The 13,567-nt window shown below is 42.2% G+C and overlaps 1 protein-coding gene across 1 annotated transcript; it reads right to left on the bottom strand.

The window, feature by feature from the left end:
• Positions 1–283: 283 nt before the first annotated feature.
• On the bottom strand, positions 284–12,563 carry STON1 (stonin 1). The gene is made up of 3 exons (NM_001204842.1): positions 10,634–12,563; positions 2,600–2,802; positions 284–358 (listed from the first exon to the last, which is right to left on the bottom strand). Exons 1-3 carry the CDS (start codon positions 12,561–12,563, stop codon positions 284–286), a joined length of 2,208 nt encoding a protein of 735 aa, NP_001191771.1.
• Positions 12,564–13,567: the final 1,004 nt, after the last annotated feature.

Below are 13,567 nucleotides of genomic sequence, written 5' to 3'. Positions count from 1 at the left end.
CTGTCTGGTAACACATTGAGCAACAGCGACTGAGTCTTAATGGGAAGCAAAAACATCATACAAATGATAGACACATTTTATGTGAAACCTCTGGAGCACAACCATATCAAAAGCATAAAATATTGATTGTTCGGTTTCAGGTCTTCACTTCTCTACACATGACCACTGGACCTGTCCTAAGCCCTCTATTCAGAAGTCATTTCCACGACACAGAAGCAGATCTTTGTGTGGTTGCTGTGAATTACATATTTGAAAAGTGGGTCGTCATTTACTCTTGCTGCTCCTACTGAGTTATACAGTCACCAGCTTTATCTGGGTCTTCTCCATCGATTTTAATCCTCTTCTTTTCTATTTCGACCTGTATGCAAAAGCAAAACATGGCAGCATTAACCAACACGGCACTATCACCGCTCAGTCGCTCAGTCCTACTTCACACAGGACGCAAGGACTACAGCCACCTCACCTTTTGGACACAGACACAGCGCCTCCACCCTTTCATGCTGGCTCCTAGTGAGAGTGAGGCAGCCTGCTCTCCTTTTGGGCAACAGAGCCCCCTAAATCCTTCTCTCTAGCATCAAATCTGGAAGAGGACTGAAACTCCTTTTCCATCCAGTCAGACATAGGGTTAATAAAATGTACATAGAATACACATATTGATAAGACACTCAGAGTCCTGGCCAGACATGTGATCAGTTACACCTCCAAGTATCAACTATATAGCTTTTGGCCCACTTGAGATTTACAACCCACCCCAAGTCATCTAATTAAAATGAACTAGGTTACAAGCTAGTAAACCAGCTGGACGGAACCATCTCCCCACCCCTCGTCCTTTTCATTTCATCTCAGATGTTACCTCCTCACAGAGGCCTTCCTGGACCACCTGAGACCAGGAAGCCCTCCATCATTCTCTGTCCTGTGCCCCTAGTTTATTACTCTCTTCTTAGACTCTGTCACTCTTTGACACTATTTATTTGTTTATGAATGATTTTTCTCTTCTCCCATTAGAAGGTATGCTTCACAAGGATGGGAACCTATCTCTTGTTCACTTTTGTGTCTCCAGCATTTAGGGCGGTACCTGGCACTTTAAAATTGCTCGATGAGTAGTTGTGAGATGGAACGTACCTTTTTGAACCTGACTGTCACCAAGTGTAGAGAAATTAGTAAATGCTATTAAAGTGGCAGAGACTTGGTTGTTTCTCTAAAAACACCAGCAACCTGAAACAACCCATGCATAAGAAAATAGGCATAAATAAATTCTCCACTGTGCTTGGCCCACATTGCAGTCACACATAATACTTATATACCAAGTGTGACAGGTTAAGTTCTCCAAGAAGTGGTCTCTGAGATGGAGACCAATGAGCAGAAAGCGTACTGGGGAGTACTGTCTGGGTTGACGCCTGTGGGGGAAAGAAGGTAACAGAGGAAGGCAGAAAGGAAGAAGTTGGATGGCAGTGCAGTCACCATAAAGGCTTCAGCTGATCTCCAGGGAGAACTGGAGCTGGGAGGACTGCAGAGTCAATCCACGCTGAGGCAAGAGGGTCCTGATACACCTGCATCCACCAGGAAGGGGGTGTGATCTGGGGCAAGGCAGCTTACTTCAGCAGGGCAATTCCTAGCTACTGAGAGAGTTAAGTCCTTTAGTCCCAAAGGGGCTGCTGCATACCACAACACTCACCCATCATTAATTTTATCATCAGGACAAAAAAAAAAAAAAAATCACTGGACCCAAACACATAGGTTTATAAACAGATGGTCCAGAATAAAGAAAAAATCCTCACTTATACTATTACTAAATTACTATAATATTACTATATTATAAGACTACCAGTTGATGTTAATGATGTCTTATATAATCACACCACTTCACGATGCTGTAGGAAATATGTGGCAGAGCTTATCTCTATATTCGCTAACTTTGAAGATGAGAAGGAAAAGCAAGTTTGGAAACAGGTGCAAGTGTATGTCACTCTTTAACTCATCTGGCATGAAAATACAGAAGACCTGATAGTGAGCACTTAAAATTGTTAAAATAAGAGTAACCCAGCATTTCCCAAAGACTGCTCCACAGAATACTATTTCAGAAGGTACTGATAGGTGTGCTACATGCACGTGCCTCTAGAAACAAGATTGTATAATAAATGAGTTGGGGGAAATTGAGTTAAGTCTAACAAGTTTCTTTATTGCAGAATTTCTCAGAGCCTTTATTTAGATTAGCATAGTGTACAGCATTCCTCAACTTATTTTTTCCTTGGATCATTATATTTTTTCCAGGGAACACATCTTGGGGAAATGCTATTCTAACACACTTTATTTTAAAGATGCTTCTGAAATGTGAATTTGTTTTTTAATGCCCTGTGTTTCTTTGAGAGTAGAATCAAGTGACACTGTGTGCTCAGGCTCCTGATGTTTTCTAGGAGTGAGAGAAACTTGGTTCACTGGTGACCATCAAGTTTCCATGACTGGGCTCTTTTCTAGATCAAATAAACACCCTTACATACACACATACACGGTCATTTAAGAGGGCAAAACATATATCTAAAGCCAAATCAGGTCTTAGCTCCAGAAGCCTCAAGTTGAACCAAGGGGCTTTGGGACATACCTGAATGTTGTAGCAAGCTCGCTGATGAACGTGTTTCTGTGGCTGGACATCACTCTCTACCCCCAGAGACCTGACCTCTGTCTTCGAGGCACAGGTGTCAAGCATTCCGAACTGAACAGTTGCAAATGGATACCAATCAGAGGGAATTTCTTGGTCTGATCCAAGTTCTAGTTTGTAAGACAGGCAGTGGGGATGATCAGGACCTTGAAGAAAAAAAATCAAATGGTCAAAGTATTTCAACGGCCATTGAACACTCCTCTTAAACATAAGCAGCACTCATCCCTCTCTTTAATAGACAACTCCATTAGCACTGAGGCAGTTTAAGTTCTGTTTAAACAACATACCATCAAAATTCACAATTTTGTACCAAGTAGGGGAAATCTGTGTTTAAGTACCAGCTTTAAAACAAGTTCATTACTATATATATATTAACTCCTGAAGTGTTTTTAATGAACAGTATGTTGTTTCTTTAATTAAATATGACTAATATTTGTATGAAGTATCCTTATTTGGCTATAATGTACAATTGGATGTGTTTTAACAAACCCTTTCCCTTAAGTAGACTGAATAAGCTCTCACAATAATTGTAACCTCATTAATTTTCTTACCACTCTGTTTCTTGATAGATAATGCAAAGGTAAACTTCAGCCCAAATTGGGTCATATTATTAAAAATTCTAATTTTTTAAAGTTAAACTTATTAAAAATTTTATTACATTTTAGAAACTCCTCTAGGCCAAGAATTCTTTCTTCAGTAGAACAGATTATTTGTTACTGCTGTAATTCTTGCTCATCCCCTAAAAGCTTTGCCTGGAACAGATGTACAGTGTAGAGATGGGCATATTGCTTTCAATGTTTTAATCTAATATTTGTTTCCACTTAATTCAATTTGCCATGTATTGAGCATCTACTCTATGCTAGGCCAGGCTCTGTGCCAGACCCAAGAATATTGGATATACACAAAGATTTTAAATGGGGTCTTGTAACGTGTATGTGCGTGCACGTGTTACAATGGAGTAAAAAATGTTTCCAATGCAATCACTATAGTAAGACTACAAAGTTCCAGGATCCTGTTGTGTTGTCCACAGCATCTACATATCCAACTCAGCTATCTTTATTTAAATAAAAGTATGAGATGACAGTTACTCGAAAAGCCAGATTAAATTACTTTACCACTGACATACCTTGAGAAAGAACATTTCCATCAGCATATAGCTTTAGGCACACAAAAACAAGAGTTTAAAGGATTTCACTTAATTCTTAAAAGATAAATTGCCTTTCACTCCTTACAACCTGTTCCTTGTAGACAGACTAATAGAATTCTAAGGCTGTAAAAGGGCTTGAAAAGTCATCAATCAATTAACCAACAGAAGCTCATTTGCCATCTCCACCACTTACACATAGGGCAGGACAACAGTGGCCTCTGAGGTGCTCTAAAGCTACCCAAATCACTGCAGGCAAGTGATAACTTTATTCACACACACACCCCTAGAGGGGATTCCACAATCCATTACCCTTTCTAGTTTTCTGTCTGCAGCAAAGAGGCAGTAAATTTATTTAAACTTAATTCAGGCACTCTTAAATCCATGACACGGTGGCTGAGAACACAAACACAAGACCCAGATTGCCCAGAGCCCAAACCCAACTCTGCTGCTTAATAGCTGTGTGATCGTAAACAAGTTCCTTGATCTCTCTGAGTCTCAGTTTCCTCATCTGAATATGAGAATGATGTGGGTGATGCTAACATGAACCTTCTAGGATCGTTGTGAGGACCCACAAACCAGTCGGTACACAGAGAGCTCTAGAGCCGTGGCATACGAGAGTGGCACAGAAGTGCTGGCTGTATAGGACTACTTTGCAAAGTGCTACTTGATGATCAATTCACTATTATGATTTAATGACTGTAATTTTGATAATTAAGAGATGAATTCTGCACTTTTGGAGCTGAAAATGATATCGGAGACAGTGTAATTTGATATTCACATTTTAAAGGAAAAAATTCTTTTGGAAACAAGACTCAAGTTGAAGACATAGTAGTATTCCAAAAATGTTAGAAACAAACCTTTTTCTATCCGCTTTTCTAAAAAAAAAAAACAAAACAAAACAGAAAAGTGGTAAAAGATAAAGGACAGCATTTTTCACTTCAAGTTTTCCTACATATTTTTCCTGGCTTTTAAAAACTCTAAATACTCTACAATGTTTAATCACATACTCTCCCCTTCAGACTTTGATCTCTGTGCAAAGAGGTACGGTCAGGCACATTTAAGGCTCCAGGGACATTTGTCAACACGTTACTTATCTCAGTAGTTTCCAGCAGGGGGCACTCTTGGGCTTTGGTAAGGGCTACCCTTTCCCAACTGTTTAGGACTGGAAAGAGGAGTCACAAACTCTACTTCAGTGGAGTTGATATTTGGTCCTTCTTGAACCAACATATTTCACACCTCAAAGTGAATTGTTGAGAGCTGGAGGGAATAAATGTTAGGAGATGACACAAGTGGAAAGAGAGCCACCAATGTGCTGATGACAGCAATGGAAAATGCAAGCTTTATCTAAAAATTGGTAACATGGGAAGGTGGAGATAGATACATTTATTAATTGGCCCTCCACCACTCCACTACTCCCACCCCCCCTTTCTAATTCTAGGCTGTGTCTGCACCTCCTGTGGCTAACCAGTGTTCTCATCTGTCCTTCTCCACTCTCCCCTACCCTACCCCTCAAAGCCTGTGGTCAGGAAAGTTTCCTGTTTCTCTGTGGTCATTCACACTTTAGTGCAAATAAGCTATCTGAGATACCTGCCCAAGGCCAACCTTTGCTGTTAAATGAAAGACTTCCCCACTTTGTTAAAGGAATATTAAGTTTTGGCATGCTGGCAAATGAGACATGGAATGGGCCAGTATCCCTTCCTACCTCCTTTGAAATCACATGGTAGTGAAAAAGAAAAGTCAATACCGATCTCAAAAATCCACAGGAAAGGAGTGCCTGGGTTGCTTAGTCAGTTGAGCATCTGACTCAATCTCACCTCAGGTCTTGATCTCAGATCATGAGTTTAAAAAAATTAAAAAAAAAAAAAAACAGAGGAGGAAAGGTCTTTTTTTCTTTTCTTTTTTTTTTTTTTTTTTTAAAGATTTTACCTATTATTCATGAGAGACAGAGAGAGAGAGAGAGAGAGAGGCAGAGACACAGGCAGAGGGAGAAGCAGGCCCCATGCAGGGAGCCCGACGTGAGACTCCATCCCGGGTCTCCAGGATCATGCCCCGGGCTGAAGGCAGGCGCCAAACCGCTGAGCCACCCAGGGATCCTGTTTTTGTTTTTTTTTTTTTTTTTTTTTTTAATGATGGGCACAGTAGACTAGCTTCATATAGTCTCTTTAAGTTTCAATTTTAAAATATTCTAATGATACTGGTTCTTCAGAAACTTGCTTGAAAAGGGTAATGTTTGTTTTACCTTTTTTTTTTTTTTTAAGATTTTATTTATTTGAGAGAGATAGTGTGTATGCAAGCAGGGGGAGACGCAGAGGGAGAGAGAAAGAGAGAGAATCTCCAGCACATTCCCTGCTGAGCACAGAGCCTGAAGCAGGCTGATCTCACAACCCTTAGATCATGACCTGAGCCGAAACCAAAAGTTGGACACCTAACTAACTGGGCCACCCAGGCTCCCTGATAAAGGGTAATGTTTTAAAGACTTAAAAAAAAAAATCTGTTCTCTTAATACCTAAGCGATTTAACAATTGTATAGAAAAATAAAGATGCATCCCAAGAAACTGGTCCTCCATGTGTGGTCCATGAGCCAGCAGCACTGGCATCATGTGAGCTGCGTGGGAAGCTGTTGGGGGGCCTCACCTACTGAATCAGTCTACATTTTAAAAGGTGATTCAAGTGCACACACAAGTTTAAGAAACATTACCTGAGAATACAGATTTGCTCTCTGCCCTGACCTTACTCTTTCTATGCTTCTCCACCAGAGGCAAATTGCCAGGCACCCACTCACTTTGCATTATGCTCCCCACCCACAATGGTGAAGCCAAGGACAGGCCAGGGGATCCCAGGTGTCCAAGCCCAGCCTCTCCCTGCCCTCTAGACTTCACCTGACCCAGCCCTCTGCCTTTTGTCTTGGCCGCTTTTGGGCCACCAATCTGATCTGAACAAAGCCTCTTTGATCCCAAAGAATTTGTTCCGTGAATTTTCACCGTATAATTGGCTGGAATGCTCGTAAAACACGGTTCTGTGCAGGCCTGGTGCTATGACCATCTTCCAAGAGAATTCCTGAAGGCCAGCCTCTCTGGAAATATCCACTCTTGTAATTGTTCCTAGTGAGCTCAGCTGCTAGTAAATATGGATGGGAGGCAATAACAGCTCCAGGAGACCTGAGTACACGGGGAAGGGAGGAATGATCGGTGCCTACAGAATCATAACAAGTTTCACAGCAGAGCTACTAGGCTGATAGTTCTCAACCCCCAGGTGTAGGAGAGCCTTTTAGAAGCACCAATGCGTGGGCCTCACCCCCACAGAGTCTGGTCGGGATGGAGCCTAAATATGGATATGTTTTTAACCTCTAATAATTCTAAGGACTCCAACATGCTGCCGGGGCTGGAAAACAGATTTTAAAAGTAGCAAGGGATGCCTGAGTGTCTCAGCAGTTAAGTGTCTGCCTTTGGCTCAGGTGGTGATCCCAGTGTCCTGGGATCAAGTCCCACATCGGGCTCCCCACAGGGAATCTGCTTCTCTCCGTCTACCTGTGTGTCTGCCTGTCTACCTGTGTCTCTGCCTCTCTCTGGGTCTCTCATGAATAAATATTTTTTAAAAATTTTTAAATAAAAGTAGTGAAAGGATCCCGAGCTATCTCAGTTAATGGCACTACCTCCCACTTGTTCACCAAAGCCAGAGCCTCCAACCTCCTTGCACCCCTCCCTTCCTCCCAGGCCCACAGGTAATCCGTCCTTAAGGGCATCTCCTCTGAGTTCCCTCACCCATCCTTCACTCCTTCTTACTGCCCCTGGCCTTGCTTCTCAGGACTCCCCTTCTACTAGCCTCCCCATGTCTATACTTGTGAACCCCTTCTCTGCAACGTGTGCCTAACTTCCTACAACAACGTATGATGCTGTAATAGTCCAGCCTGAAAACACCATGGATGCCCTGTTGACAGACAGACTCCACACCCCAAGTCATGGCTCACAACATCCTTCATGCGCTGGTTTATTCTCCTACTGCTCCCTGAGTCCCAGATCGTAATTAAGACCTCCCACCTACATGCCTGTTTCTGCTCTTCTTCCCTGGTAGGATCCGACTGATTGTTCCACACCAGGTTTATCCATCACCCCTTCAGCAAAGACTTCCTGAGGGCCCCCTGCAGCGTATCACCCTTTCTCTGGAATCCCTACTATGTATGTTTGTTCATGCCTAGAGTGCAGCACAATTCCACACGGTATTTGCATACTTGCTTCTAGATCTGCCTCCGCTGCTAGGCTGCTGCGTTTCTGGGGAGCAAGGAGCATGTTTGCCTCTGTTTCCCAAGCACCAAGTGCAGAGCCCGCACCTAAGGAAATTTAGTGGTGCTTGTGAAATGAATGAGTGAGCCCTCTTCTCAATATGTTCTTGGTGATCGAATCAATTAATTATATACCGTTAGCTCTGGGAAAATCCAGTGTTATAAACAGGATCATTTTCACAGAACATTTCCATGTTGTTCCCCTTCCAAAATCAAAAAAGAATGATTTGCATGGATTCTCAGTTTGAAAAATAAGCATAGTTGCTCTGACTAGATCTAACCAGTGTCTCCTCTGAGGCACAGCAACTGGAATGGGCTCTTTGCAGGCCTGTCTCCCTGTGCCTTTGACCCCACCTGGACAAACCAGCAGGATGAACCCCTCGTGCTCCTCTCTGAGGCATATGCAGCAGTCAGGTTATCACCCGGACAGCAGGGGACATCTATAAATTGAGAAGATTATAGTAGGTATCCCAGCCTGCCTTCCTCTCTTTCTCTTTGTGTTTAGCAAAATAAAAGGCAATAATTTGATTTCTACAACCCCCTCACGTAAAAGTAGCACAGATAACCTTGAAACTAGCATTTGGAACCTTGTACTCACAACCTCAAAACTTGTTCCCTAGGATGAAGATAACCTGAGAATAGTTTTTAACTTGCTTCTCCAACAAAGTTATAAAAGAAGGCAGGAAACAGTACCTCTGTGGATTGTATCACGTTACATATTCCCATCACGCTGGAGTTGACCAGGAGGCACTATTAGAAGCCATCTGTGTGACCATGCTACCCCATCGCCACCTTGTCCTGCCTTGAGCTTGAGCTGTTCTTCATTTTCCTTGGAACTAGAATCCTAACTAACATAAATCATGAGAACGTTGCAGTGCAGAATTTGGCATCAACCGAGAGGTGGGGGCAGAGTCAAGGAGGACTACTGTGCAGTGGCTTCCCGTCTGCACGAGGCCCTGGGACTCCTCAGCCACCCAGCTGTCTCTCTCGCCTGCTTGAACCTATCCTTTGCCCAAACTATAGTCCAAAGAGATGTTAAGTTAGCAAATTCCAAGTTGGACAGGATGGTTCTGCGCCCAATGGCATGATCCATTCTACCCCTCAAGTCCAATACAGTCTAAGGTTTGCCCTTCCTTCCCAGAACGTTCCAAAGCCTACAGAGCAGTGCTCCTCAACCCTGACACAATTAGGTTCATCTGGGGAGCTCTCAAAACATACGGGTGCTCAGGCCCCTCCCCCAGACATTCTGATTCAATTGCATGGAAGAGAGCCTGAACATTAAAATTATCTATCAGCTCTCAGGCTATCCTAACATACAGCCAAGTTTGAGAAACACTGTTATAAGCCCACCCCAGATAAAAGTGCTTCCTCCAGAGTCCACAGCCTGAAGGGTCTCAATTTGAAATTAAATTTCCCTGAAGGACTAAATCAGCTGCAAACTATTTAGAAGCAGGACTCAGATCTTATTCATCTTTAACCCCAGCACCTGATGTGGTACTTGCTCAATAAAGGTTTGATTGAATGAGTGACTGCATCAACGCAGATCCCCCAAATCTGCCTCCATATCCCAGTGCTCTGCTAGAAATAACTGAACTAAAACAGGGAGCAGCCTTAATTTCAAAGTTTGCTTTTTTGCTCTATTATATACACCCACAACGAAGCTACTATTCTAAAATAAACATGGTGCAAGGACTGTCTTTTCAAAGTTTTGAACTTCTAGATTCATCATTTGCTTTGTAAACATTTAAAACATTAACTGATTTTTTTAATGCTTGGATTGTGTCTACTTAATTCTGAAACAACTAGTCAAGATGGCCAAATTAATTCAGCTAAAGAAATCATTCTGGGGGGCACCTGGGTGGCTCAGTCAGTTAAACAACTGCCTTCCACTCAGGTCATGATCCCAGGGTCCTGGGATCGAGTTCTGCATTGGGCTCCACGCTCAGCCAGGAGTCTGCTTCTCCCTCTACCCTTTACCCCAGCTCGTGCTCTTTCTCATGCTTGCTCTCTCTCAATTTAATTGATTGATTGATTTAAAAAATTTTACAAAAGAAATCAATTTAGGTAAAAATGAAAGGCAGTCTTATTTCAGAGAGCAGGGAACAAAACCTAAAGAGAACACGGTAGTGGCTGAGAATACAAAAAAGTGCAGGTATATTCATGGATGAGAGATCTTTAAAGGTTAATTAGGGAATCTAAGCTCTGTGAGCAATATTTTTAATATTTGAGGTTGGTGGTTGATGTCAAAAAGTTCAACTAGAAATCTTCCCTCAGTGCCACCATCCACAACAAAATCTTAGCGGAGGGTATTTTTTAAATGATATTTAAAAAAAAATTTTTTTTTTAAGTTAAACTTATCTGGTAGAAATAGGCACAGAGAACAAATTCAGCTGTTTGACTAAATGTTTCGCCTCCCACCATTGCCTGGTGTGTGTGTGGCCTCTGGGGATTGAAGTTATCATGTGTCTCAGCCGGGTTTCAACCCAAGGAGGGGGATGAAAACATTGAAGCTATTTCCCAAGAAAATCAACTTGGCATGTTGACTATTTACTTGAATTTTTATCGGGAAGCCGGTCAATCTTCCATACCACGGCCCGGTAGGCACTCTCATATTTTGCGGAGCCCACAGTGACCTGTATAACAGGTTCAGATTCAGGTTCGTGTAAACTCCCCAGACACGCCCGGCGGTTCATTTTGGCTTTCAGGGACTTCTGCCTCTGGAGGTTCATGGTCCAGAGGGCCTTGATCCACTGTGATGGGACAGGAAAGTGTATCATTATGTTGTCACAGGACCTCAAGGAACTGGCACAGGATGGTCTCTGAGTCAATGGGGTCATGTTGACAAAGGCCTGAAGCTCCACGTATGCCCCCTGGACAACCACGACAGACTTGAGGGTAAAGGGAAGATCCTCCCCACCATACAAAGTCTTAAAACGCATCAGCTCAAACCGGCAGGCATCCAGCGGGACAAACTTAATGATTCTTGATTGCTCGAATTCTTGTGCTTTCACACACTTATGAAAATGATGGTCAAGAATATCAATCCCCTTCTTTTCTGGGTCTTTTTCAAAATAGCGTTCATTTCGCTTCTGCAGCTCAAGGTCATTCAAGGTTAAAAAGCATTCCGTGTTTCCATTCACAAAGCAGAGGCAACAGATTTGAGTTATGACAGCACTTTCAACCAATTTTCCTTCTTCTTTTGTGATTTTACCCCAAAAATTGTCCACAATTTCCAGGGAAATTTCTTGTTCCTCATAGATCTTTTTTGGTTTCGAAACAGCTGGCAGCTTCGTCAGCTCCTCCTCCACAGTAGTCAGGAAGTCGAGGAAATCGTGGTACTCTGTGGACCCTAACTTCAGCATCTGGTCGATGTCTGGTTCATGAACGACTTCTGTCTTAGAGTGGTATTTCCTTTTTTCTGTGTAAGACACATGTTCAATCTTCACAGTATGGATTTTTCCTGCCACACTAAAGTTCTCAACTTTGGGTTCAGAAAGCCTGCAGTGCAAATCAAGCTGTAACTCCTTAAATGGTTTTTCTAAGCCCTTCTCATAATACATTTGCAAAATTCCACCAGGTAAGACTTTTAGAAAAATTGGTCCCCACTGACGGGAAGACATCATGTTCTTCTTCTCAGGAATCCTCAACATGAAAGACCATCCAGGTTTGGGCTGACTCCTGAAGAGTGTGTGGGGGACAAAGGAAGAGGCAGTGTCTTCAGCATACTGACACTGCATAGACAAGTTTCCACAGGAGTCTTGGTTCTCAGCTGATTGGAGATGTTCAAGTTTCTCACAGATGTAGTTGAGTGAACACTGATTTAAGCTTTTTTGATCGACAGGCATGTCTTTGTCTCTTGATGCGTACATCTTTCTGCTTCCTGGAGGGTCAAAGGCAAACTGGGAAACACTGCCTTCGTCTTTCCAAAATGGACTTGAAAAAGCACAGTCCTCCCGAAAATACTGAAACTGGGGAGTATCACTTTGAAACCCTAGGCTTTCGGCCTGGGGAGGGCTAACTTCATCTGGAAGACCCACTTTGGGAGCAGGATGTGTACATGCGTGCTCACTGGGTAAGGAAGTGTGGGATAAACAAGTTGATTTAGTAGGCAATAAGGAAGAGCCTCCTCCTGATGTTGTTAGTGGACTGTTTGAGGATGATTCTGGGATAGGATAAAGCATATGAGTCCCTGCTTTGGGGATGCCAGGAAAACCTGGGAAGTCCTTGGTAGGTGTAGAAAGAGGAGAGTTACTTGGAGGTCCTGGACTAAAGTAAAAGTCTATGATGGGAGAGGAGAGAGGCGTACTGTTGGCAGAGGAAGATCCACTGGGAAATTCCTTAGCACCAGAAAGGTTCAGCTTAAGTCCATTGGGCCTACAAATGCCTTGATTCTCCAGAGGTAAATTCTTTGACTTTTGAGAAGACTGAAAAGCAGGGTCATCATCAAATGTGACCCAGTTGCCTGGGTTTGTGGAACACATCTTTGGAATCAAATTGTGGTCTTGTCTATGAATCAGATATGCAGTGTCTGTGAAAGGAGAAAGAGACAATACGAATATTAAATGAGGAGGGGGAGGAAAATCAAGTTACTTTAGTTCTGAGAAATATACTTAGATCTAAAAAACAACCAGGGGGTACCCTGGTTGGAGTTGGTAGAGCTTGTGACTCCTGATCTTGGGGTCGTGAGTCCAAGCCCCATGTAAGGCATAGAGTTCACTTAAAAAGAAAACAAAGGTAAAATAAAATATTGTCACAAATAAAAGTTCAAAAATAAAAAAATAAAAATAAAAGCAACCAGATTTACAGATTAACTGAGTTCAAAGAAATGCTTAAGAATTCTAACACTTCTGATGATTAAATGGATTAACAACAACAAAAAACCAAGATCTAAAGATATGCTGTGAACTAGAGACTCATTTGAGATTTAAGGACACACAGGATGAAAGTGAAAGGATGTAAAAAGATATTCTCTGCAAACAGAAATGAGAGCAGGCAAGGATGGCCATACTATATCAGACAAAATAGACTTTATATCAAAAACTGTCACAAGAGACAAAGAGGCACATGATATAATGATGGGTCAGCTCACCAGGAAGATATAACAATTACAAATATATATAAAGCCAACACCAGAGCACCCAAATATATGAAACAAACATTAAAAAACTGAAGGGAGTAATAGGCAGCAACGCAATAATATAAGAGTTTCAAAACTCACTTTCAATAATGGATAGAATATCCAGATACAAGATCAATGAGGAAACAGAGTAATTGAACAACACGATAGACCAAATGGACATTCCACACAACACCTGCAGAATATATACATTCTTCACAAGCATACACAGAATATCCTCCAGGAGAGATCACATGTTACGTCACAAAACAAGTCTTAACAAATTTATCAAGACTGAACTCATACCATGTATCTTTTCTGACCACAACAGAATGAAACTGGAAATCAACAGGAGAAAGAAAACCGGAA

The sequence above is a fragment of the Canis lupus genome, chromosome 10, assembly GCF_011100685.1.
Source record: "Canis lupus familiaris isolate Mischka breed German Shepherd chromosome 10, alternate assembly UU_Cfam_GSD_1.0, whole genome shotgun sequence".
NCBI lineage: Eukaryota > Metazoa > Chordata > Mammalia > Carnivora > Canidae > Canis > Canis lupus.
The sequence above is the reverse complement of the archived record's forward strand: the minus strand, read 5'-3'. Positions and strand labels throughout refer to the sequence as shown.